Source organism: Pleurodeles waltl, chromosome 11 (genome assembly GCF_031143425.1).
Source record: "Pleurodeles waltl isolate 20211129_DDA chromosome 11, aPleWal1.hap1.20221129, whole genome shotgun sequence".
Lineage (NCBI taxonomy): Eukaryota > Metazoa > Chordata > Amphibia > Caudata > Salamandridae > Pleurodeles > Pleurodeles waltl.
Window position 1 is genome coordinate 93,832,236 of NC_090450.1, and position 27,834 is coordinate 93,860,069.

At 43.6% G+C, this 27,834-nt stretch overlaps 1 protein-coding gene across 1 annotated transcript in view; it reads right to left on the bottom strand.

Moving 5' to 3' along the window:
* Positions 1-25,674, bottom strand: part of SEC62 (SEC62 homolog, preprotein translocation factor) — a 221,727-nt gene extending 196,053 nt beyond the window's left edge. The window contains exon 1 of the mRNA XM_069213191.1: positions 25,486-25,674. Within this exon, the coding sequence (XP_069069292.1) occupies positions 25,486-25,521 (36 nt within the window). The 5' untranslated portion in view covers positions 25,522-25,674. The remainder of the gene's footprint in view (positions 1-25,485) is intronic.
* Between the last annotated feature and the right edge of the window lie 2,160 nt (positions 25,675-27,834).

Consider the following 27,834-nt stretch of genomic DNA (forward strand, 5'->3'; position numbering starts at 1 on the left):
TAGCCTGTGACATAGTGTGATAACAACCAACCAGCTTTTACAAATGCTTTTCACAATAAACAAGCTAGACCAACTGCCTTTGTCATAATGTTTCATAATAAGCCGATCAGCCATATTGTATAAGACATAACATTTTCCAGTGCTTCAATGATCACTACAACTTGTCACCATAACCAACTCAGGCCTACAGTATTGAGAGTCCATGTAGCAATATACTTATCTGCAGGTTTTGATATAGAATAATAACAATCCACATTTACATGCCTATTGACTTTAACAAATGTTTTTCACAATAATTACGTCATGCCTAGTGCTTTCTTCATAGCGATTCATAATAAATAGATCACGCTTAAAACCATGACCATTAGCTTGCCACCATAACCAATTCCTTCGGTATTCAGTACACTTTTTGCCACAAGCCAAAATGTGCAATGCAAGCAGTCCTTTTAGTGGAAGCACACAAATTTGGCCCAAACGAATCCTATACATAGAGAAAACAATTGGTGGTTGGAGCCTAAGCCCCTCTCTCAGTAATACTTGGAAAGCTCTTTTTTTGTGATCATGCAAGATCAGCGACAGCAGCCAGGTCAACCAGACCTGAAAATTCAAGAAGAGCAGTGTAGTCCTGGGTATCTCATACTGCTCAATCACACAAACAGTGCCACCTGAAGTCTAAAGTTAATGATGGGAGAGAAGTGTGCTGGGACTTTAATACATTCCTTATGACCATCCTCCTACCATCCCTGCGCCACCAGAGAAGAAAACACTGTAAATTATCTGGTTTTCAAAGACAGTTTAACAGCATTACAATGCCATGTGGGTGCACTGAAAGTTCAAGTAAAGGGAGCCATACTGCTACTGGCTCAAATAAAGTAAAGTAATCACATCTGAGGGCAGGCATATTTTTTTGCGGAAGAACACAATTTCTGCCCAATTAAAATGCGTATTCCTGGCTACCAACATTTGGGAAGAGCAAAGGCCCTTCTCCTGCAAGCTCCCTTTTAGGTTGTTCATATAATGTTTGCTGACAGCTGCACTGCTAGGCACACCCAAAGAATTGTTCAACTTATAACAACCCCAGTTGTCGGTGCTCGCTGGGCATGAGCACTCACGGGTGGCCATCTTGAAATGGGTATAAACGTATTTTAGAACTGGCATACTGCACAGCAGGCATGAAAATGTTTGAAAATAAAAGGAAAAGGAATTTGGAGAGGGGAATGGGGCATCAAGGAAGGAAGGGTGAGGAAAACCCAAGGATCAGGAGTCATGAGGGTATTCAGAAACATCTGGGGGATGGGGTGGAGAGGGAGAAGCAACAGACAGGCTGGGACACGAGGAAGAGGAGGTAACACACTAAGCAAGAACACATGTGCTACCACAGACTGCCTTTAGGAAAATAAAACAGTAGTTCCCTAAGTGGCATTAACACCAGCAGTGGAAATATTTTAAGTTAAGCAACTGGAACACAACAGAGACCAAAATGTCTCAGAGTAGGACAAAGACAAATAAGGAAGGAAGTCCTTGACAAGGAGATAAGTAAAGTAGACAAAAAGGTCATGCAATCATGAGCTGGGGCAGGCACTAAAACCAGTCTAATCAATAAGTCTGACCAACACCTTTAGCGTTCTGTAACCAAGTCATGGAACCAATATATTGTGTGAGTTCATGTACAAAAAGCAAACCTTTCATGTTTTGTACATAAAATAGAAAGATGCTAATGCTTGTTTCAGGGTATTAATCACTGTGATACCTCATGATGGTCCACACCATAGGTGCATAAAAATACAACTGATCATACATTTCATGAAAGATGAACAGATGTCTCTAAAGAGGACCTTTAATGTTATGCTAGAGACAGTCAATGAGAATGACTGAAGTTGAAAAGCACAAAGTACAATTATATCAAGAAGATAAATATTGCAGTGAAGCTAATTTATTGAGACATTTGATGAATGTGTATTGATAGAGCAAGCTACACAAATTTAATCATTAACTAGGAAAAACAAACTATTTGCTGATGAACATGGGATACCAAGACTATGCTACTGTTTTATGCTTGGAGAAATACCAAAAGCAGGACGGTGAAATTCAACACAGAGCCTGCCTTAGCAGCAGTGTACCCAATATATATTACTACCTTAAAACTACTTTCCACAAACTATCTGCACATGTAAAGTAACTGAATATTTTGCCTTGTCAATACAATGAACAAAAAGTACTTTTGTACTAGAATAACATTAAAGAGCTGTGGTATGTTTCTGTGGTATGTTGTCTATGTTTACATATTTTCACAGATACAGGCAGAAAGCAATCTATTTCTCTATTCATTTTTTAATATGGAAAAATACAAAACAATGTTTTCTTTTGGACAATTGTCAATTATGACAATAATGTGTGCTAGGTTAATAGCAGTGTGGAGTGACTGGAGTTAAAAAGAAAACAAATCATAAGTACCTGCAATAGTAAACTTGTTTAAGATGTTCCACAATGTAGTGATTTCAGGCGTTATTGTAAGTGGCTAAGTCTAATTGGACATTCAAACAGGAGTACATGTTGGCTAAATACATGTGGAAATATACCCAGAATCATTTTTATACAAAGAAAAAAAAAAGATATGGGTACACAGAAAAAATTAGCAAAACATAATTATGGATAAATACAGATGGAAAAGTCAAAAAAGAAATACCATAAAACCAAGAGCCCTAATCATAAAACATCACATAGAGGATTTGAAAGATCCAGGCCGAACATAGCACAATTGCTTTGGTGTAAATAATCAGAGATGACACAGAACTCAGCAAGATGTTCTTAATAAATTGCCTTATGGGACTGGGCTGAATAAAAAAAAAAAAAATTATAGTAGAAAACAAACCTAACTCACTCACCCGCTGTTAGAAACACAGGTACTTAAACAAAAATGAAGACGACAAAGGGTGTATTTTGTGCTCTAAGAAGAATCAGAGATCTAGGGATTAAACAGAAATTTCTCTGTTGTGTTAAGGAACAAACAATACTGATGCATTTGCTCCTTGACCTCTGTAAACAGCAAGAATTCCTTTATTCCTGCATGCAGTACCTCTACAAATCAAATGTAGTCAAAGTGGAATAGTACTAGATATAGTCACAAACCCAGTCAAACATTCTACACTATATCATTATTTTTTGTTTTTATTTAGATATCAGTCAGCCATATGGCTGCTTCAATGTGTCACAGTGAAGCAGTGGATAAATAGGGTTAAAGGTATTCTAAAGAACAACCTGTTCATAGTTCCGGATGTCCTATTAACAGTCAAACAGATGGGTATTGAGCGCCCTACTGAATTCGAGAATGCTGCGTTTAAGCAGATGGAAGAGATTTTTTTATTTTTTTTCGAGAGCAGGCTATACCCTCCAAACAAATGTATCTCAGCAGAAGCTGGTAGCGAAGGAACAACCTGGCTGGTCAGCTAGCAGGACAAGGGCAATTTGAAGATACAAAAGGACACCAGGCCACATTGAGCTCTGTGGGACAGCCATTGGTCTTGAATTCAGCAGACAATGTAACCTTATCATGGCTTAGGTGATGTGATCCAAACTTTTCAAGCTAATGTTTAAGTGAAGTGTGTGGTTTTTGACGAGCTATTACGTTTTTCCAACACATACCTGGAGCCAATTCCATAAGAAGGCAAGCAAGGAAGGTAGTTAGTACCAGTGCAATATTGTGTAGAGTGAGTAGGATGGAAAAAATAATTTACAGAAATGTTGTCTACTGTATTGTTCTCAATTATGAAGTCTCTATGTAGCCTATGAAAAAATGGAATCAACTACTGCAGAACTAAAGGAAGAAAGGGAAGGGAAACAGAGAAAGAACAAACAGGAGAGAAAGAGGAGAGGAGTTATCAGTAGCTGGTGTGTACAGGGTCCTTAGAACAGTTTGATGTGTTCTCTCAGCAACCACCCCAATAGAAAGCAAACATCATATATTTTAAGGGAAAAGAAGATTGTAAATCTACATATCTGATGTCAGAGCTTTGATTTTGTGGGGAATTTAGCACACTGTTCATAAAAGAAATAGTGTATTCACAGGAAGCGTTAGCATAGCATTTCTGCTATGAGCAACAGAACCACGACAAGGTCCTTCCTGGGTCTGTTGAACAAATGTGTTGAAGGAAGGCTCATCGGTATCAAGAACTTCATTTGTGGTAGTGGTGGCAATACTATAACATCATGATATCACCTCTGTTTAATCCCATTCTATTTCAGGACATTGTCTACATATCCAGCTATGTTTTATGAGATACAGTATTAAAAAGCCACCTAATTTCAAGAAAGTGTTTCAATTTAACTACAGTAAATGTCAATTCTGACTATTCTTGAGTAAAAAGATGGGCTTCTTCAAAGATGGCAAAACTTGTACTTCCAAAAGCCAAGAGGAGGAAGGTCCATGACATGCTTCGGCACCACGCTTCAAATAACCCAGCTACAACACACATGTAGCATTACAATAAATGTAATAACTTTTGATACTCTGCCTCCACTATATAACTATCCTCAAACACCTTCATACTAAAGTTAAGGGGTGAGATCTTTTGAAAATACAAAGTGGCACACATACAGAGAAATGACAGACTTTTAGCTTGTTCAAGGTCTGATATATGTTTAGCCTCTGTTAAGTTTGTGTAAATTGTTTGCCATTCACATCTTGCTAATAAACGTCAACTGCTGAATGCTAAAGAATACATTACAGAAGCTGTTTATATCCGTGACATGTTGCCCTTTGGTGAAGCGAGAACCCAGTATGTTGCTTCAGTCTATTTGATGCTCCATTATAGGACGGGAGACTGTATGTCATATTTAGCAGGTGTACTTAATGTGGTACAAGTTATCATTTTAGCAGCTCCTGAGAAGAGCTTCAATCAACCCACTGTGTTGTTTAGCTGAACAAACAAAGCCTAAAAACCTCACCTCAACTGATGGGGCATCTCATATCTCGACACGGAGACGGGAACAACTGGTTAACAGAGTTAGTAAGAGAACATGACAGTTACGTGTTACACTGATAAGCAATCATACAGGATAATTAGTTTAATTTTAGAGTTTGCAATACTATTCTCGGTTTGGAGTCAGTATGAAAAAGGCACAAGCATTTATAGCAAAGTCAATACATGTCACCATAAGTAAGAGCACATTCTAAAGAAACCACTGTGCAGAAGACAAATAGGTTCATAATTTATAGTAATATGGGAGTAAATGCACCCATCAACCGAAATTCATGCATTTTAAGTTGTAAATCTGGAAACCAATCATAAAATATTCCCAGAATGTTAGCCCGGTAATCGTTAATATTTTGGTTCAGAAGAAACTAAATAATAAATAAACTACTGTAATAAAAGTGGATACAAGGCATCATCACTCTTGCTAGTGCTACTGGTCAGTGTGAACTGCGCTTAAGTAGAGGTCATCACCCAGAAGGTAAAATGGAAAATGAAGGAAGGAGATATTCCAATACTCCAGCTACAGTCCAAGCCTCCTAACAGACATCAATTACCCACTGTCAGGTCCCGTTTAATGGGCAATAGGAAAAACAAGGGCTTCTGGGCCCAACCATGGCAGTTGTGGTTGTCTGCCATTCGAGTTCTTGGCTCCAGTTTACCACAGCTCTGCAAATTAGGCCAAGTACAAACCTTTGTGCACTTGACTCTCAGGGTTGCAATGGCTTGCAGTCACAGGCTTCTCAGGAGGGGTAGTGCGTTAAATAGAACATGCTGCTGTATACCCAGCCAGTGACCAAGGTTTGGACTGGTAAAACGGTTTCCAAGCAGTTCAGGATGGAGCATGGAATGAGATAGGACTGCCCACTATTGCCTCTACTCTTTGCACTCACAATGGAATCCTTAGTGTGCAGGCTTAGGGAGGTGCTCCGCCAGTGGGGTGTAAAGGTTGGGGATAATATGCATGTGGTGCCCATGTATGTGGATGATGTATTAATATATCTGAAACACCCGAACTATTCAGTCTGATCCTACTAATGGCACTGAGAAAATATGGCTAAGTGTGAGGCCTTCAAATCAATCAAAGCACATCAATTTACGGTGGGATGCGTCAGGTGCTTGACATACGACTCGCTACTTAGGCTGGGGATTCCCTGGGAAAAGTCAGATTCCTGATACGGGTAGGATAGAGTAAGGGCTCCAGCCATCCATAGAGTTCTGGAACTGCCCAGACGCTTATATGTGTTGCAGGGGGCAACTTTTGTTATCCCATGACTGATGTTCGTGACCTTGGAGAGACTCGTATGGGAACCAATATGGGTGGACAGGAAGAGCAGGGTCAAATTGGACCCACTAAAAAGAACATGAAATAGCTTGGGGGGTGAGGGGGTGCTGGAGGTACAAGATTGTGAAATATACTATATGGCAGCTCAGCTGCAGTAGAGTCCACTGGCTGGATGAGAGGGATAATTAGGAGAAGTATCTCCTCCAGACTAGTCACAGTGATTCACAGCCTTGTTGATGCGGAACAAAGGCCTCATAGAGCATCAGCCTTTCATGAATTGTCATGTGTGCCTGGTGTGGGGTAGAGTGACTGGGTCCAATCTTAAGTGAGCGTCAGCAGTGACGGAGATGCCTGTGGCTTTTTCTGCACTTCAAGATAATTTCTGCAGTTATGTTGATGGACCACTTGAAGAAAGGGGGTTGTTAGTGGTTAACACGGCTGTACCCCAAGAATAGGTTCCTGACATTTGAAGAAGCCGGGAGAATTTGGGGTGAATCTGGGGCAGTTCCTCCAGTACAGCAAGTTAGCACACATGGTGAAAAGAGTGTCCTTCCTTTGCAGAGGCGCTCATATACTCAAAGACATTAACAATGCAACTGCCCTTAGTCGGATGTTGCCGCCTGATCTCCCATATAGTTCGCTCACTGCTAGTAGATAAACACAAACACTGGCAGTGCAGGATAGGTGGCGTACACATCTAGGGGGAGAGATCACTGAAAGACACTGGACAAGTGCCTGTGAAGGGGTGAAGATAGAGCTGAGTAATGAACGGTTTAAGTTGGTGCAGTATAACTATAGTCAAAGAGAATGAAGTGGGGGTGTGACCAAGATGGCAGCCGGAGCGGACGCTTGAGCAAAGAGCTCTGCTCACAGCCCACCATAATCGGCAAATATCCTGTCCCCTGCACGGCCCTGCTGACAAGACGATGGCGAGCGGAGCCCCCTCTTATGTCAGGGGGGCACCTGCGGCCTGACAAGTAGGAAAAAAGGGCAGCCCGAGATCGAGGCGAGCACGGCTCCGGCAGTACGGCGCGGCCGGCCTCCTAAGCCTGGGCGGCCCTGTCCCTCGCCGGCCAGAATCCACGCATTCGGGACGAGGTGAGCGCCGGGGTCACCCAGCTCCCGCAGAAAGAAAAAGAAAAGCTCATCAGCACGTCCAACAAAATCACAGATGGCGGTCGACCAGGCGCAAGCCTTAAAAGAAGCCACCACATTCGTACGCTCGCAATCGGACACTAGATGCAAAGCAGACCTCAACGACAACAGCTCACTACGCAGCGGATCCAGCTCCTCCCTATCTCCATTGGTGGGTGGCCCTGACCTTACCCCACGTATGGCAGACGACATATGAGGCCCCCCTCATGACACCCCGAGATCGAGACACTTGTTAAGGATTCAAAAATAAAAAAAACTCAAGTGCCTAAAAAGAACATGATTGAGAGATCGCCCGCCCCAAAACGGCCGGGAGCAACCCCCACCGGTCGCGGTGACAAATATGAACACCGCCCAGCGTGGACCGGCTCAGCGCAACTTCATTTATGGCTGTGCAAGGCAAAAGCATCATGGAGGTGGGTCACACGAACGTGCCCGACCTCCACTAACCTACGCCCCTCTGCCACCTGAACGGTACCCGAATGGAACAGACCTGTACAGACACTAGTTTAGGCACCAGTTGTGCCACAGTGTTTAAAGTACGTCCCTTTTATTATCTTAAGATGATCTTCTTTCTTCTTCTTTCCACCGGAGGAGCTCACTTCGCTTTTCTTTGGTCACTATCATCCTACACAAACGATCGAGGTGAGATGACGGGGCGTGTGAGGGCGCGCGATTGGGGGGTGGGGGGCTGGGTGGTGGGGGGAGAACAAAACTCCGGTCCCCCGTGCAGGACCGGAGGGGAAGAGATGTTGTAACAAAATATATCACACAAGGTGCCCACATATAACATACTAACTTGGAATGTGAAGGGCATGGCGGTTATGACTAAGCGAAATAGGATATACGCATATTTAAAACGCCATCACATACACATAGCTATACTGCAAGAAACGCATATCACTCCAGAAGATATCAAAACAATAGAAAAGAAATGGGCGGGATTGGTGTACGGCTCTGGGACATCGACTTTTGCAAGGGGAGTCTTGATCTGGATAGCCCCGGGGGTCCCCTACACAGTGACGCGCACCATAACGGACAAAGAAGGCAGGTTTATTCAACTGGAAGGCTCGCTCGACGGGGAACCGCTGGCGATTAATGGGCTGTATGCCCCAAATGTTAAACAGGGCGAATTCCTACAGAATGTTATCCCACGCCTATCAAACGTCCTAACTATACCTAGTATCTGGGGAGGGGACATGAACTGTGTTCCACAGGTAGATATGGATAGGTCACACCCCTGTTAGTAGTTGCCCCAGTAAGGAAAAACTCACAAATATTGCAATCCTGGATAACAGAACGCCGTGTTATAGACGTGTGGAGGCACCTACATCCACTAGATAGGGAGTACTCTTACCACTCCCCCGTGCATCTTCTACACACCTGTATAGATTTAATACTCAGCTCGCAAAACTTGATGCACAGGTTCACAGGCGCTGTATACACCGCAAGGGTAATCTCAGATCACTGTCCACTCATAGTGCACATTAAAGGGGGCAGACCACACGCTTGCATCCCAACATGGCACCTCCAACCAAGCTTACTGCACGATCCCCCATTCAGAAAAGAACTCGCCACCCATATTACTTCTGTTTTTTAGTGTGAAATAAGGACAACGAGTTCTAGGGCAAATTAATGGGATGCACACAAGGTGGTAATAAGAGGCACATGTATATCAGTGGCAGGGGGTGTACGACAAACACTGACTCAAGAGCTCCGCAAGTATGAACAAGACATACGCAATGCGGAGTGTATACTAGCAGAAGGCACAATAGCAGACGCAGAACTCGCTAGACTGCGAACACAGTGGAACGAGGCAGATCATCCAATTAGGCAATACGATTACCGTCATCACCTGGCTCACACACATGCAGAGGGGGATAGACCAGGGAGACTTGTGGCATGGCTACTAAAGAATGAACGACAGAATACCCCTATAGGGGCCATCCGCCTCGACACAGGGATAATAATCAACACCCAAGTGGAAATAAACGATGCTTTTAGAGAATATTATAGCACGGTTTACAAGGCTCAGCCCCCCCCCTCATCAGAACAGTTAAGAGAGTTCTTCAGGGAGACACAATTAAATCACCTCACTGCCACACAGATAGGAGATCTGGAGAACCCGATAGACCTCGCAGAGATACAACAGGCCTTGCAGCAATTGGCGCATGGCAAAGCACCGGGTAGTGATGGCATTCCTATAGAGTACTACAGCACTTTCTCGACACAAACACTAGCGCCATACTTAGAAATGTTGGCTGAGGCCCTAGAGCAAGGTCAATTGCCAGGATCCCAATGTGAGGCGATGATAGCAGTTCTACCTAAGCCATGCCGAGATCCACTGGATGTTCGCTCATATAGACCGTTATCTTTGCTGAACTCAGATTGCAAATTGCTCTGCAAAATATTAGCAAATTGCCTGCTTCCTTTGCTGCCAGACCTAGTGCACCAGGACAAGTCCGGATTTATACCTGGCCACAATACTTTTATCAACATACGTAACCTCCTGCGCCTGATGGCAAACACCTCAGAGGGCGAATACAAACACGTGGCAGTGTCACTGGATATCGAAAAAGCGTTCGATATGTTAGGATGGCACTTTCTGATGGAAACACTTAACCGAATGGGATTCGGCAAGACATATATTAGCTGAGTCAGGGTCTTGTACTCGAAGCCGACAGCGAGGGTCAAGACAGGCGACACCATATCTGAGAAGTTCAGTATTAAAAAAAAGAGGCACCAGACAGGGCAGCCCATTATCCCCATCACTGTTCGCTCTTGCTATTGAACCACTAGCTGCCCGGCCACGTGCACTTTCTCCAGAATGGGGCATTTTGGATGGGCGCGCACATCGCACTGTGTCATTGTACACGGATGATGCACTAATATTCCTATGAAATCACACAGATTCCCTCCCTGACCTGCTCGGGCTGCTGGATCAGTCTGGGACAGTGTCCGGGTTAAAAGTGAATTGGTCACAATCCTGCCTATTCCCAATGTGAGCGGTGCCAGAGATACACAGTTTAACCCCCACGCCGGGGGACCTGAAATGGTGTTACACCACTTTCAAATATTTAGGGATAAACGTGTATCACGATCCTCAAGACCTCAAAGAGGGCAACCTCGGACAGGCGACCAGATCTTTTAGGGGCTCACTGCCTTTCTGGTGTTCACTTCCACTCTCTCCCATGGGAAGAGTGGCTATATCAAAGATGATTGTATTACTGCGTCTATTGTACTTCTTCATGGCGCTTCCATTGGAACTCCCTACCTCCTTTTTCAAGATCCTGACCAGTATACTGATAGATTTGGTATGGGGCAACGGTCGCCGACGTGTCGCTCTAGCGAAAATACACCAACCACTCACTCACCACGATTTGAACTGTATTACGCATCCGCTCAATTGCAATGGGTGATTAAATGGCTTTGTAACCCTACGAGTGAAGAGGCACAGACGGTGCACACTGACTTAGGTCATACCAACATACTACGCTGTCTGCTGGCCTGTGATGGCCCACCACACACACAAAACATTCTATTAAGTACTGCCTGCTGGGTTTGGAACCGATTTGCATTAACTGAGAATAAGAACCAACAATACTCCCCCAAGATCCCACTGTTGCCCATTCCAAAAATTGAAAAGATAGCAGCAAAGCTAGGCCTGACAACATGGCCTGAGAAAGGCATACAAACAGTGGGTGACATATACAGCGACGGTCACCTCCTTACAAATGAGGCATTGGCCAGCGCCCATAACCTGGGACAGGGGGGCTTTATAGCGTTTGCCGCATTGCGACAATTAGTACAATCCGCATGGAAAAGTGGAAACGATGAACCGAAAGCGGCCCCTATCCTACATGATTTACTAGATAACTCAGACACCCCAATAAATGTATTGGGACTATATAGAATCCTGACTGCACGCACCGAACACGGGCAAGAACAAGCAAAAAACAGATGGGACCAGGTCCTTGCTATACCAATATCACAGCATGCATGGAGCCAAGCTATGACATTGACTTATGCAGTGTCACGCAATCCCCGGCTTCGATACACACAGTTCAATTATCTACATCAAACATATTTATCACCACACCGACTCGCACGCATGTTTCCCCAGACGCCGCAGAAGTGTCCCAGATGCGGAGTCGCTGAAGCCACCTTTATCCACATAACATGGGAATGCCCCCCAATCATGAATGCATGGAATGATATAATATCTTTGTTAGCTGAGTGGATGGATACTCCCTTGTCCCCTAAAACGGAGCTATGCCTATTGGGAATCAGGGATAGACCCAAAGGGCGGAAGCAGACACACAGATGCATAGACCTAGCGCTTGTGCTATATAGGCGTCAGATAGCAATGCATTGGAAGGAACCTAGTGCGCCGAGCATCCATCAGTGGCAAGCAGAGCTGCTACGCTGGGCAAAAGCAGAAGCACGCACACACACTGTAGTCACTCCAGGACAGAGGGGTCCAAGTCAAGGGCGTAGAAACCTGGAAGTCTTTTGTGACCACCTTGGAAAGTAAAGACGACAAGCGACCTCCTTGAGCACATAGGTCCGACAAGCAATAACAGACAGCTTATAGGAACACACACGTAAAAGTTGGCACTGATAATATATTACGGGATACGCTGCAATTAATGAACGCAGCAGTGATATAAAGGCAGCGGGATGCAGTGAACAACAAGATGCAGATAAACTAGATCAAATTAAATCAAAACCTAAGGTGGGGAACAATCCGTACAGTACACCAGGGACCAGCCCATGCTTCCTTTTTCTCCTCCTCCTCCCCCCGTCCTCCCTTCTCCTTCGTGGCCGGCATGCCACCCACGTGCGCTTCGCGCCCGAATTTACTGTGTGAGCGCGCAGTGCGCTACACCCACCCCTGGCGCGGGGTTCTTGCGGTGAGAGACGCAGGTGCCCCCCCCAAGCGACTCCTTCAGTCGCGTCCCCTCCTCTCTCTTTCTATCTCTATCCTTCTTTCTATCACATCTCTTTCATGTTTACAATGTTTCTAAATAATTTTGGTTGAATGTATAAATGGCAATTACACAGCCAAGAATGCAAAAGACATGCAAGAGTAATTAGAATCGGAGCATAAAAAAATAACTGTGTAATTATGTATATTTTGGAATACAATTGTATTTTCTTACTAGTTGAAACAATTGAAAAAAAAGATTAAAAATAAAATAAAAAACTATAGTCAAAGATCCTATTGCACCCGGTTGTTCTGCACAGAATTTACCCCACTGTCTCCACAAACTGTGGCAAGGGCAGATCCTAGAAGGCTGACTTTCCACACATGGTTTGGCACTGCCCCATTATACGTGCTTTCTAGGACGAGGTGAACTGGCACATACTGCTGGGGGAGGGTGGTGACACCTACCCTTAAATACCGATGGCAGGGAGACAAACAAATGAAACCGAAATTCTTCAGGTGGGTGCAATATTAGCGAAGTGACACACTGCAATCCATCGTACTAGCCACTGGTGCCTTAAAACGAAGCCCGGGTAGGGATTTCCTGGAGTGGGCAGCAGCAGAAGAAGTACCCAAGTGAAAAGTCTGAAGCGATGCGGGATTAGCAGCTGATATAACTGAGTGGGCAGACTTGATACAGGCCCTGACGGACCTGTCTGATACTAGACATCCCTGAACGGGAGAAGCACTGTGAAGTCTGAGCTAAAACCTGGGAGCATACTAGCAAGTAAACAATTTTTTTTGCACCAAAAGCTTCCTTGAATGGGGACTGGTGGATGGGTACCAAGGGGCACAGGAGCTGTTGAGCGTATTCCCTGGCTGTAGCAGACAGAAAGGTCAGGACTGGTGTGCCATGTGGAAATGCTGTAGAAACTTGAGAAATTGAAATTGTAACATATGGGACCAATATTGTCTAATTTGACCTTCACAAGTTGTAACTGGTTGAGTTCTTGTTTCCTTATGCTCTTGCAGTTCTGTTTCGATATTTAAGAAGGTGTGTGCATTCGGATATATGCTTCCTGACTGCATCTGTTAATGGCAATAAAAACAAACAAAAGTATAAAAATAAAAGTATGAGGCTGCATTCCAAAAGGAAAATAAATAACTAACATTTGGGTGCAGTCACTTAGCAGCTGCCAAGAGGCTGGGCACAGCTCACATCTGTCTGTTCACAACTGCCCAGAGTAGGCTGGTGACAGTCGGGAATCCTAGCACCAGCGTACAACCATTGATTCAAGAAGCTGTGGCCCCGTCCTAGCCAGAGAAACTGTAGAGGTAAGTGCAGCCACTGACCAGGCTGATATGCACACCACAGCAGTTACAGCCCCAACTGGGTCAAGGTAAACATCACTGTAGCTGCAGTACTGATTGGGCAAACGCGATCACCATAGCAGTTGTAGCCAAGACTGGGCCAATATGTGGAAGTATGCAGAAAATCAACACTTCACGTGAGGTCCTCTGACCTTGGGAGAATGACTGTCACACAGACACCAGCCATGGTAACACAGCAGTCTTTCGAGTACTCTGCAGAACACTTCCTTCCTTGGTCATGGAGAACTTTGAACTGAAACAAAGTGGAGTATCTGGATGCCATTTTACACCGTTTTTCTAGACGGGATGAGAATCAACAGTCTCAAACTGCAGAACCGGTTTGAGGTAGTTCACTTTCAAATGACTTTATCAGGGGGCTCAACAGACACAGCTTTTGTGTAGAGTGAAGCTTCTCAGAGTTAGTACCACTGGGGTTGTCTCCAAACTGTGGGCACAATGAAGTGTGACGTTTCTACACCTGACTGTCAACAGCCTCTCTGAAGCAATAATGAGGGGTAGACAAAAGGCCCGACATGACCCAGAAACCTCTTAACCCTGAATAGCAAAAGCTGTAGTCTCAAAATTCAACCACCGTATGGCTGGGTTCAGGAAGAATAATCAGCACCCCTTGCTAACAAAGTATTTGCGGAATTTCTAAATGTAGTCAAGTGTTCTTCACATCACTTTGGTGTCTGGATCTCCACCCTCCAGTAACAGAAATGTAGACCATACTCTTCCACTGTCAGAAGTAACTGCCCTGATTGCGTGCCGTGCTAAATTAGGGGCATCCAAAATGGATATGACTGGTTTCGGAACTCAGACTCATACGCACACAAAATCCTACTAATGCACACATGCTACATGTATTCAACATGGATACAGGATGTCAGCACAAGGATCTGCATATTCACATAAAAGTAGAACTTTACACAAGTGGGCCACTCTCTCACTAATTCAAATGAAAAAGTTCCAGTTATGCTATTAATCTTAAATCACTATGTTGCCACCATCAGTCAGTGTGTTACCAAAGCCAGGGACAGTAGTCCACTGTTCACTATCAGGATGTGTTGGATGTGCCCCACCAGGTCACGGGACAGGTGCTGGACCTCGCACAGACAGTGGCAGGTGTATACGCACGTGCTAGACTAATGCGACACTAGATACCATATACACATACAGTCGGGCACTCTGGGCAGGGAAACACTCCTGTATAACATGCAAGAGACATTCTTGTTCAAATACCCAGTACAATCAGGTTAACTTAGCTTTAGTGTAGCCAGCCAAGTTCTACTACATAGGACCAGTGACTGGACTTCGACACACTAGCCTAGACAGGTTAGAGGGCTGCCAACTGAACATGCTTACCACCACTTCACACATCAACCTCGAAGGCCTGCTGCAGAATAAGGACCTTGGTTCACAGAAGCTTGTAACAGTATTACAATACCATACGTTTAACCTGCAAGCTTAAGCTTTTACAATTTAAATACTGCCTCCAACAATTCAGAATGTAATTTCAATAACTCTGAAAATTCTCTCACTTAACGAAAAGGGTGATGTCTTGGCTTTGTGTCTTGCGCCTTAAAATTTATTATTATTATTTTTTTTCTTCTCAAACATCTCTTGTGAATTTGTTTTCAACTAGCGTAAACTGATTACCCCCACTGTACCAATGTTTTAATCCAGTTGATGGTCTTGTTTAAACTATGAAGGTTTGTGCAAAATAAGGTAGCAGTGAAAAACATAAGATCATCAGCAGCAGAAATACTTCACTGACTTGTTTGATGGTGAAAACCCATTTTATACATAAACATGGACCATTTTCATTCCTCTGCTTGTTTATTTAGGTTCTGTTATCTCCGTTTGTAAAGAGATCAGGAAGAAATTTCCAAGTTTTGGACTTGCCGCTCATTCCCAAAACTTGAGTTGATAAGGGTGGCAAGAATAATTTAGATCAATTTATAGCTCTTGTAGGCAAACAGATGCCCCGATCTTTTCCCAATGAATGCCAGAATTGGAAACAAAATGATATTGAACCCTTATCCAGCATGGCCAATCCAAAGAATGTTAAAACAAGCATTTTCAATGCAACGGGTCTCGCAGTTGTTCAAGTTCGAGCTATTAGCGTTGTAAAGCAAAAAAAAATAACGCAGCGCGATCGCGTTATGTAAAATGCAGCGCGATCGCGCTGTGTGTAAAACAAACAGATAAAGTAGTCCGGACTCCAGGCTGAAAACATCGACCCTCGTATGTTTTTGCTACTTTACCGGTGCTGTGTAGGTGGGTTAAACACCGGAAAAGTCATGACGTAAGCATGCCTTTCACAAATGAAAGCAAGCGGATTTTAAAAGGCAAGCCCACAAACGTATTTAAGTGACTGACGTGGCATGGGCGTGGTTTAAAGACCAAAGAGAGATTACAGAATGGACGGAGCACTTTGTGCTCGCCCATAAAAAATTATGACTAGTACTCAAGAAAAGAAAATTGGGTCTGCTCTAAGGAGCCCTTGTAGCAATTACCAACTTTGTGACCTACTAGCTGTGGACATGTTGGCCAATATTAATGAGCTCTTTTCACACTACCACAGGAATAAAGACTGGAAAATGAAGGATAATATTCTTTGCACTGTAACTTCAACTAGTATTAGAAAATTAGGCACGTCTTTGGGTTATGGGCTTTAGACAGAATGTTATAAATGCAGTTTGCTTCATTAAGAAAACACCTAACATACCCAGAACGTGGTCTCAATAACCTAGTAGGTCAGCTGTAGCACATATTAAGACTAGTTGGCAGAGTCTTGAAGAACACCTATACTTTTTCATATTTCTATGGTACTCAGGGGAGGGGGGGGGGGGGGGGGGAGTTCGTATTAACAGTTCAGCCAGCTAAGAGCGAAAATATATTTTCGGGTACAGGAGAATCTCAGTCTCCAGTGATGTAAAGCACAGGATGTAAACATAAACAAATCGTATCTATCGTTTTCTCTAGAGTCCAATATCAGAACGAGCCCAAGATAAATCATTGGCAAAGCCATTACCCATAGAATTTCCAAGCTGGTGCTATTGTTCCATATTTTTATTTTTTACTGTAAATACATGTCACAAAAATAAAAAGAGAAAGAAAAGGCTAAAGTGGCTGATAATAAACCTGCACTAAAACAGTTACATTTAAAGAAAACATTTCCATACAGGTAATTTAACTGTTCAATATATGTGCTTCTAAGCAAGCAGTAGTTTTAGAATTCAAGAGAAATTATAGCCACCAAGAGTTATTCGAGCTGTAAAGAACTGACTAAAACCCCTTGATCTTCATGAACTCTACTGTTAGAAATGGGGTCTTCAGTTAGCAGTCAGTTTACACCCTGTCCAATTTGGGAACCTCACTCTAGTCAGGGTAAGGGAGCCACACACCTAATATAACCCCTGCTCACTCCCATGGAAGCCTGGCACAAACAGTCAGGCTTATCTCAGAGGCAATGTATTAAGTATTTGCTCTCACACACGTTAGAAAAATAGTCAATATTTACCTAAGTAAAACAAGACCAAAACAACAAAAATCCGACAGACACAAGCAAAGATACCAATTTTTGAAGATTAAATCCCAATAAAGTGCTTAGAAACAAAATAGCTCTAACTGGGGCTATCACAACGACGTTGATAGAGTCGTTCCCAACGACCCAATGCCACTCACAATGGAGTGCTGCGCCGCTCACGGAGTCGCACGGACCCCCAGGTCCAGTGCCTTTGAAAAAGATGAAAAAAGATGTTGCATGGAGTCAGGGAGGTGAGGTGTAGCTGGTGCGGCGTTGGTTCCTTACTGCTACCAGGGAGGTGCAGCGTCAGTTCCTTACTGCGAGGCACGGAAGGTGAGGCATCAGTTCCCTACCATTGCAGGGGAGGTGATGGAACGTTGGTGGGGAAGCACTGGTACCTTTTAATCCAGAAGTGTCGATGAATTGGCATTTCAAGACACGACAGTGTTACCTCTTGGGGTTGCGGTCATACCACAGGCGCCGCGGCAGAGTCAGATGTCATGGTCTATGACACAGCACTCCGGACTCACATTGTCGCAGGACTTCAGAGGTGCTGCTGTGGCTTTGGGCCAGCGGGCCAGGGATGCGGCATCAGTCGCAGTGGTTGCACTCGAGCGGGCACTGCAACTTCGGATGCAGGTAGCAACACGGGGTCAAGCAGGGGCAACAGTTCTGGAGTCGTCTGGAGTCAATGTGCCTGATTCTTCTTGTTTTTAACCAGAATTCACTTCCAAGGGCCTAGGTACTGGATCTGGCACCACTTGGTAAGTCAGGAATCTCAGCAAGAAAGTCCAGGTGCTCGCAGATGAAGTCTTTGATGTCCCTGAGACTTCTAACAGGATGCAAGCTCAGTTCAAGCCCTTGGAGAACCTTGGAAAGCAGGATGTAGAAAGCAAAGTCCAGCCCTTTCACTCCCAGGGGGGAATCAGAAGCAGCAGCCAGGGACAGCCAAGCAACAGACAGAGTGGCAGGTCCTCCTCAAGAATCCAGCTCTTCTCCCATGCAGAATGTCCTCAGTCCAGAAGTGTTCTGAATTTGTAGGGTCAGCGGTACAATACTTATGCTCATTTCTGCTTTTGAAGCAGACAAACTTTAAAGGTAAGTCTTTGTAGCGCACAAGACCCTGTCTCTTCCTGTCCTGGCCCCAGACACACTCCAGGGGGTTGGAGACTGCTTTATCAGGTGCAAGTGTCAGCTCCTCCCTCCACTCTAGACCAGTAAGACCCATAAGGAAATGCAGGACTCATCTCAGCAACCTTTGTGTGATTGTCTAGAGCAGTAGTTCACAACCTTTTGAATTCTGTGGACCCCACTTTATCATTACTGGAGACCGGCGACCCCCCCCAGTGAATCATTGTTGGAAAACCGGGGACCCCCCCCCCCACTGAGTCATTTCCGAAAGCTGGGGACCTAATCTGCTAATATTTAATTTTCACTGCAGTTGTGGATCCCCTGAGGAGGCTTTCCAGAACACACATTGGGAACCACTGCTCTAGAATGAATTATTTCAAATAAACTCCCTTTAGTGGTTAAAAAGACTTCCTGGGAGACCCCAAATTTTCAATTGTTATGGCTGAAGCATGAGTATGATCGATGTGGTATTAACTAACTATTATAATAATGTTTTTGATTCTACCCGTTGCAGAGTAGTTTATGCACTATATCAGAACCTGCACAAATTTCTACGTTCTAGTCGGTCAAACTTTTATTTTGTGGGTTGGTGATTTTAACATCCAACCATGTTCCCTACCAATATCCCGACCATGTGGGTTAACCAGTCAGAGGGGGGAGAGTACAATCATTTTTATCATGATTATGGAGAGGTGCTCAACATGATCCGATCAAAATATGACCTGATGTTAGAAGAATGTAAACGAGGTGTTAACAGGGAGGTTATACCATAATTTAGAGGCACTAAACCTTAATCTCTAAGTGATCATATTTTAATGTCTTCATTTGCCAATAATGTATGTGATACCCGATATATCGCCCAGTCATTACTGAGCAATCATGACCCAATCATTCTACCTACAGTATTTTGGGACCAAAAGGAAGAGTTCCATACTATTGTAAACCAGGTAGAGGACTCAGCACATTTATTACAGAATATTGTACAGGGATGTTCATCTGAAATTAATTATTGTTTACAAGAGGAAATAGTATCCTCACAGTTGCTCAGTAGTTTTAGTAAAATCATGTCACATACTACGGGCCTTCTGCCATACTACCCCGAATATAGACAGTCTAAGAAGAATAAAGGGTGGTTTGACCATGCATGCACTAAAGCTAGGGGGAACTTGAATTAGCCTTTCATAAATCTCCCAGAGACTCAGTAGTACTCATTTCACTACAGGTAAAATACAGGGAAGACCTGGAGCGAAGAAAGAAAGAGTTGAGGGAAGAGGCATGGACAAATTTGGCACTGGTGACAGATACAAATAATACTAAATTGGTCTAGGAAACAGTAAATGCCCCTTTTCTGGCCAAATGGGTGCCTCCTGAATTGGGTACTAGTGTATCCTGCGCAGCTTTGGTGGAGCATTTCTCAGAGGATTTAAGAAAATGGGTGGGACAGTACATATACCGAGGCAAATGGGGTTGGAGCACCCAAACTATTGACATATCACCATAGATCAGGTTTTATCAGTCAGTGTTGGGAATAAAGCCCCAGGCCCAGAAAGGGTACTTGTGGACGTTTTTAAATATCAAAGTGACTTTTGGGTACCTATTCTGACAAGGATGTTTAATATAGCCATGAACGGAGTAATCGCAAGGTCCTGGACCACGTCCATCATTATTGTTATATACAAGAAAGGTGACAAGGCTGATCCCAAAAACTATTGCCCAATATCATTGCTGGATTCATCTATGAAGATTTTATTAGGGTAATCTTGGCAAGACTTAATGACTGGACAGTGGATAATAATATTCTTTCTTCTGCCCAGTTTGGATTTAGGACAGGTCTAGGCACTATAGAACAATATCTTAATTTAGAACTGATCATAGGGAAGTACACAAAGGCCATCTTAGTCTTTTGCAGATCTTAGTAGTGCCTTTGATTTAGTTGAGCGTGCCCTTCTTTGGGCCACATTACTGGATATGGGTGCCCCAAGATACATTATTGATTTTATTGCCCACCTTTATGCAGATTTAACATGCTAAGTCCGCTACAGGGAACTAGGAGAATGCACTCCCCTTTTTAATTATTGGTAGAGGCATTCGCCAAGGAGCTATATTGGCCCTGTGTTTGTTTTCATTATATATTGATGGGGTGGATAAGTTAATGCAGGAAATCTAGGTGGACCCACCCCCCTGATGTGGCTGGGTGCCGAGTACCCGTATTACTCTATACTGATGATGTTGTCCTGATTTCTAGGACCACAGTGGGGCTCCAAAAACGAATGGATGGTCTAGAAAAGTTCATGACCACGAGGGGTATGGTGATTAATAAATCTAAAAACTTTACTATGGCCTGTGGCCAAAGGATAAAGAAATGTAAGAGTTTTTATATTCATAACACGAAGATTACCTCTGTAAAGTCTTTTAGTTTCCTGGGTGTATTGTTCTCGAGTAATGGGCAATGGGAACAACATATTCACTTGGGAAAGGATAACTTAAGAAGGAATTCCAGTGCCATTTTTAGATTTGCCAGTAAAGAGTCGCCCCATCCCTATTATGACAAAGATCTATAGGCCTAGAGCACTATCCGTGGTAGTACATGGAGGTAGTGTATGGGGGTACACAAACAGCACCCCTTTACAACCAGAGGAAAATTGTTTTCTAAAACGTTTGTTATGTGTACCTACATCAGCATCTAATTGGATTGTACATCAGGAGGTGGGCCACCAATTCTTGGAGGACATGCTGCAGGTGAGCCCCTCTGCTCCTATGGCGTAGTATTTGATCTAAGGAGGAAACTTTTTACCTAGAAAAATATACTCGAATGTTTAAAATTGGATAATGCTACGCGTATTCCATGGCTCACCTTTATTAATTCTTCTTTCAAATCTGTATTCAAGATAAATATAAAACTAGACCCAGAGAAAGTGTTGACATTATCAAATAAACATATAAAGGATACCCTTTACAACATAGGGCTGACAGTAGGAAAATAAAGGAATCCGTGAAATCCACTGCTGCCATATATATGTCCCTCTCATTGGAGAAAAGTAGAGAAGGATACCAACTTGGTGTTACTAATATGCAGCATCAATTCATTCTGACAAGACTAAGACTGGGTATAGTGCATCACTTGGTAGCATTGCCCAGGATAGTGCCTTCTCCCCTTGAGGCATTTAGTTGCACCTGTGATGGGATAAGTAAACAAAGCACTCTGCACTTTGTTATTTTGCAGGTTTTATGAACATCTTAGAATTATTTATCTTAAACCACTTTTAAAAAAAACAGCATAAGAACACATCTGGTGGCACTGGAATATTTGTTAACACTTAACAATACATATGTATGTTATAGGGTGGCATTATATATTCTAAACGCCATACAAATCAGGAAATGTCTTGTTTCTATTCCTGGTGAAACACGATAAGTGCAAACTAGTTCTTTTTATTTCTACAATAACTTATTGTAAATTTGGGGGTCAATATTAATGGCATTTGACATATATTTATGTGTTATTTTTATGGTTAGCTAGTATCCGTATTATGAATTAGGATAGGATCAGGTGGATTATGTATTTATATTTATGTGCTTTTATGGCTATTTTGTATTGGCCGATTAAAGTTGACAACCTGAAAACTGAATTCACAAACAGCCTAACTGTCATACTGACCCAGACATGTATTCCAGCGGACAGGCAGAGGAACAGAATGGCTGAGCAAGAAAATGCCAACATTCTAAAAGTGGCATTTTCAAACTTACAACCTAAACACCAACTTTGACAAAAGACGTATTTTTAAATTGTGAGCTCAGTGACCCCAAACTCCATATCTCTATCTGCTCCCAATAGGAAACTGCATTTAAACAATATTTCAAGCATAGGCCTTGCAATAGTGAAACCGAATTTAGCAGTATTTCACTATTAGGACATGTAAAACACAGCAGTACACATCCTACCTTTGACATACACTGCACCCTCCCCAAGAGGCTGTCTTGGGCCTACCTTACGGTGGCTTACATGTAGAAAAAAAGGGAAAGTTTGGCTCTGGCAAGTGGGTACACTTTCTAGGTCGAACTGGCAGTTTGAAAATGCACACAGACACTGAGGTGGTAGGTCTGAGACATGTTTACAGGGCTACTCATGTGATGGCACAACCAGTGCTGCATGTCTACTAGTAGCATTTGATCTACAGGCCCTGGGCACCACTGGTGCACTTTACTAGGGACTTACTAGTAAATCGAATATGCCAATCAAGGACAAGCCAATCACCAATACAATTTAGATGGGGAGCACTTGCATTTTAGCACTGGTCAGCAGTGTAAAGTGCCCAGAGTCCTAAAGCCAACAAAAACAGCTCAGAAAAAGTAGGAGGAAGGAGGTAAAAGGTTTGGGGATGACCCTGCAAAAAGAGCCAGGTCCAAAATCTACCAATAGCCAAATATCACAGATCTAGTACAAGAGTAAAAAGAAGCACTGAGACCCAGACCACCATTGTTGTGACTTTATTAACGCTATATTATCCTGGAGTGCTGTCCAGGATCTACAGGACACACCACTGGTCAATCTTGAGTGCCCCCTTTACTGAAAAAGCCTCTCTTTCTCATCTAAAAGTGTGGTAATTCTCAATAAATTATCAACATATCTTTCATTTTGAAGATTCCTACAAAGAAGGCCACCTGTGGTAAATGATGATGCATGGTAAACAGTAGTATAGGTGAAACAAGATAAGATTTATTCACAAGGTAGGAGTCTCAGGTTACAGGTAGAAGATGTAAAAAAATGTAGCAGAGAGGGCCCCACCGGAAGCAGCATCCTTGCTGCTCAGCCAACACATACCAACTGACACTCAAATCATGCACAGAATAACATTCTATTACCTCACAGCCACACTGACTGAGCTGCAGGGGACATATAACTAGAGAGAAAAATGCATGGCCTAGAAATGAGGATACCACATCACCTACCTGGTTCCAAGATGTATACAGCAGTGTTAGACCCTGAAGCTTTTAGACCTCTTGGGGTAAATTAAAAGCAACAACTAACATAGGGAATGTTATGAATCCACTCATACTCAGAAACGTAATTCAAGACATAACAAGGAAGCACTATCTTTCAGAGACACTTACATCCAAGAGGAACTTAGAAAGGAACAAATGCTAGGCCTGGTTATTAAAAACGGCTTAACACCATGAACCAAACTGTCTGCAACTCACTAACTCTGCAAGCAGAGGTAAACACATTAAAAAAAAAAAAAAAAAAAACTTTACGGCCACAAACTGTATGTCATCATTATACAATGGCTCACATGGGGGTCCGTACAGTTTGCTGATCCAAACAATCCGTTGGTGACAAAGTGACAGCCTGGATGTGATGAGTCCTCCCACGGCCCTGCGATAGCAATCTGCATACAAGAGGCAATAGGGCAAAGAAATCCCAGATTCCACCATGGTGAGAATGATTATATAAAGTAAAGCGATCCTAGGCATGTTGAAGGGGTACACCTTACTGGACGGCAAGGCCGTCATGTACCAAGCACCACTCGGGCGAGCAAAGACTCTGTCAAAGGACGTTTTTATCACGTTCACATAAAGGGCAAGCTGAAAAGAGGAGGCAATCCGTAAAGATGAGAGTCTAAATACCGCCCCCCCCCCCCAAAAAAAAAAAAAGAGGACAGTTGCCAGTCGTCCTCACAAGAGGAGACGTGCAACCCCTTCTAAAGCGGACGGCCATCACTACTCTAGTCAAAATGCACAGAGTAGCCTTTAATAAAAAAATAAATAAAAAAAAGACAAAATAACTGCATAACGGAACAGGGTCCGACAAAGATTAAAATTGTACTTCGAAGAAATGTTCATACATGATTATAAGAGAAGACAAATAACTAAAAGGAAAAGTATATGACAATTTTATTAGATATGCATAGCAGACAAATGGCATCCTTTGATAAGGAGATGAAAAAGCAAGGCGAGAATATCTTCACGGCACCACGGACAAATAAGTAAATATAATATAGCTAGACGCATGAAATGCAATGGAAGATTTCAAATAGACCTAAGGTTTATTTTTAAAAATATCTACCACCATAGCACCTTTGCTTCAAAACCACCTCGTGGAGTTGACTCAACTACAAAAGCCGAAACTACACAAAATGAAAAATGACGTTCAATTGCGTGACAGAAACTAATTGCGTCCTTACTGGGGGTCAAAAACACAACTACTGACATCATCCAACAGGACACCTACTTGCTAACATATCGTCGTGGATTTTATTACACACCTATTGCACGTGAGGAGACAAGTTGACTGATCGGCGTGGATACCGTAATGAAAGTGCCTGCGCTTGATTACAGCGTTGTCGGAGAGGTGCGAGTCATATTATAGCAGATCTCCGTACTTTTCAAAAGAGATAGCATCTAACAGTAACGGCACTTTTCAGCTGAGCTTCTAGTCACGAAAAGGGACAGTACAGTGACACGTATTCAGTGCTAAGCCTCAACTGCAGAACTGACAAGTTCTTTCCATTTAAACTTGTGTCACCACGCCCCTTTTTAAGTGTCTCGTTTGGTAAATAACTCCAAAGTGGTTTAAAGAAGCCAGAGTATGTGTCACATAAATACTGGGCAACGTTTGGACTCCAGTCGGCATCTGTCTGCACTTCAAAAACTGGTGATGTGGCAGAAATGCTGGTAACATGAAATGCCGGTGATATGAACTAAAAACAGTGTTCTCGAAAGGCAGCATTGCACACTGGATGTCCATATGAGAGGATAACGGCGTCATCTCCATCGCCCATCCAAGCAATGCAACTATTACTGCAGCCTGGGCTGAGCTGGAGGCATAAGAGTCAGGAGGGAGGTTAAACAAACCAAAGAGGAGGGGGGCTGCTGCGGTAAACTGGTGGGATGTGTGGGTCTGCACGGAACCCTCCATCCCCCGGAGTCACACTGCGGCGGGCAGCTTGGAGGGGAATTCCAGAGGGAAGACCCCATATGGGATATGGGTAGGTGGTCATCACTCGTAAAGCAGTTGTCGCTAATATTCAAAGATTCACTCTCCCTCGCGCTAAGAGGGCCCTCTCTTTCATCCCTCCGCCAGTGAACATACAGGAGGGGAGGAGTGGCCTCTGTTTACCTGGCTCCGTTTCTTCTGCCTTCGCCGCTCCGCCATCTTTCTCAACGTTTGTCTGGAGCGTGACGTGGAGCCGACACGCAGGGCAGGGCTGCCACAAGTCTCGCGAGACTTCTGCCGCAACAATCGTGGGTAGCCGAAAAGGCTTCGGAAAAGTGGGTGTGTGACGTCATCCAGGACGATGGTGATAACCACGGCGGTGCTTTCCAGGATCTTCCCGTCGCCCCAGTGAAGCATAGGGTGACCACCTGGCATTGATGCAAATTCTGGACAGGACTGTTAAAAATTCAGGACAAAGGGTCAAAATTCAGGACACAAATTCAAGAACAAATGTCAGTTTTACAGACACACGCAAGGGAGGCCACGCCTATCTTGTCAGTGAATTTATTTACTTTTTAACATAGCACTATTTATTCACTGTGGTCTTTTTGTGATTGCCTCCTGGTATGCTACATTCAGGTGTCACATTATGTCCTTGTTCAGTAGTATATTAATGCCCTTCAGTACTGCGGCAAGGCCATCACCCCTACCCAAATCTACCCAATCTTTCTTGAGGAGAAAGTAACAGCTAATTTTTTTATAATGTTTCTGAACGTTTTAAAACCCCTGGCAAACAGTTTGGGAAACATTAAGGTAATTAACCTTATGTAAGTTTAAACACATTGAACAAAAACATCTGGCTTACCCCAACCACCCTTGGACTTTCAATTTAAAAAAGTATATAAAGAGGCAGGACAGATGGTGTGGCAGACAGTCTCACACCTAATGTCAGGATGTGAGGAAGCCACAACTTGTCTGTAGTCTCACAGCACTAGAGCATATGCCTGGAACTCTACATTTATCTCATAAGTCTACTCTGCACTCTGACACTGCACCACTCTGCATTACTACACTCTCTGCCCCTCTATTGTATGCCATTCCACTGCACTCTATGCTACACTACCCCATGCCACTCTATGCCACTGCACTCTGTGCCAATACACTCTAAACAACTGCACTGTACGCCACTGCCCTCTACTCTGCACCACTGTACTCTACGCCATTGCTCTCTGTGCCACTCTACTCCACTCTACATCACTGCACTGATTCTACTCTGCAACATTGCACTCTCCACCACTGTACTGTACACCAATTCTACTCTGTACTACTGCACTCAATGCCACTGCACTCTATGCTACTCTTCTCTGCTTCACTCCACTCTACGTGACTGCACTCTACAGCACTATACTCTACTCTGCACTGCACCACTCTACATTACGCCATTGCACTCTTTGCCACATGAGTCTACTCTGCACTCTATGCCACTGCACCACTCTACACTACTGCACTCTCTGCCACTCTATTGTATGCCACTGTAATCCACTGAACTCTATGCCACTCTACTCTGTCCCACGCCACTCCATGCCACTGCACTATAAACCAATACACTCTACGCCAATGCACTCTAAAAAACTGCACTGTACCCTGCAACAATGGGCTCTGCGCCACTGCTCCTATGCCGCTCTACTCCACTCCATACCACTATGCCATTAACTTTTAGCCATGAACAGCAGCCACTCTGATGTATAATATGGCTAAAATACATTGCCAAAGCCAATAACTCTTGCGCAAAAGAGACCTATTGGCTTTGCCAGCGTTTGTTAGTACTATGAGGTACTGAGGCCCCTGGAAGAACTGTGAATGTGTAAGTCCTTATTTTAAACATGTATTCAATGCTTCGTCGGGGATAGTAAGCGCTATATAAATACAATTACATCATAATATAGGCTGCTACCAAATGCGCAAATACATTTCGGTTAAATATTAAAAAGTGCTTCTCAAATACAGATTTGAATAATATACAGTTTATACCTAGTACTAACTTTTTTTTTATAACACTCCATTAAAAACACACACTCCACAGCTCACTTTGGAACACCCTTAAGGTACCTCTCTAAAAGAAAAAATCTTTGCCATCTGAAAGCTTTAAATGACTCCTTTGTTTAAAGTCAGTGCAGGTTGTCAAGGCCCTTTACATTTGCAGATTTACTAGTTTGCACATTTGCATTTCTTTAGGGGAGACACCCTGGCAAGAAGGCCTTTTCTTATCTGTCTGCCCCTCCCTCCGAGCACAGGAAACTCCCTGCCTTTCAATCCAGCTGGGGAAACTAATCTACCCGTTATTTCGCCCTACCTTCGGTGTCCTTTTGGTGAAAGGCGAAAATAATGGTCAAATGCCGTCTGTTAAGGCTTTCATCACGGACAACGGACAGCAGGGCTAAATTACGGGCAGTCCGTGAAATTTACGGACGGGTGGTCACCCTAGTGAAGCACCGGATCTTACCCACACCAAGGGCTTTTAGAGGGCCGCGG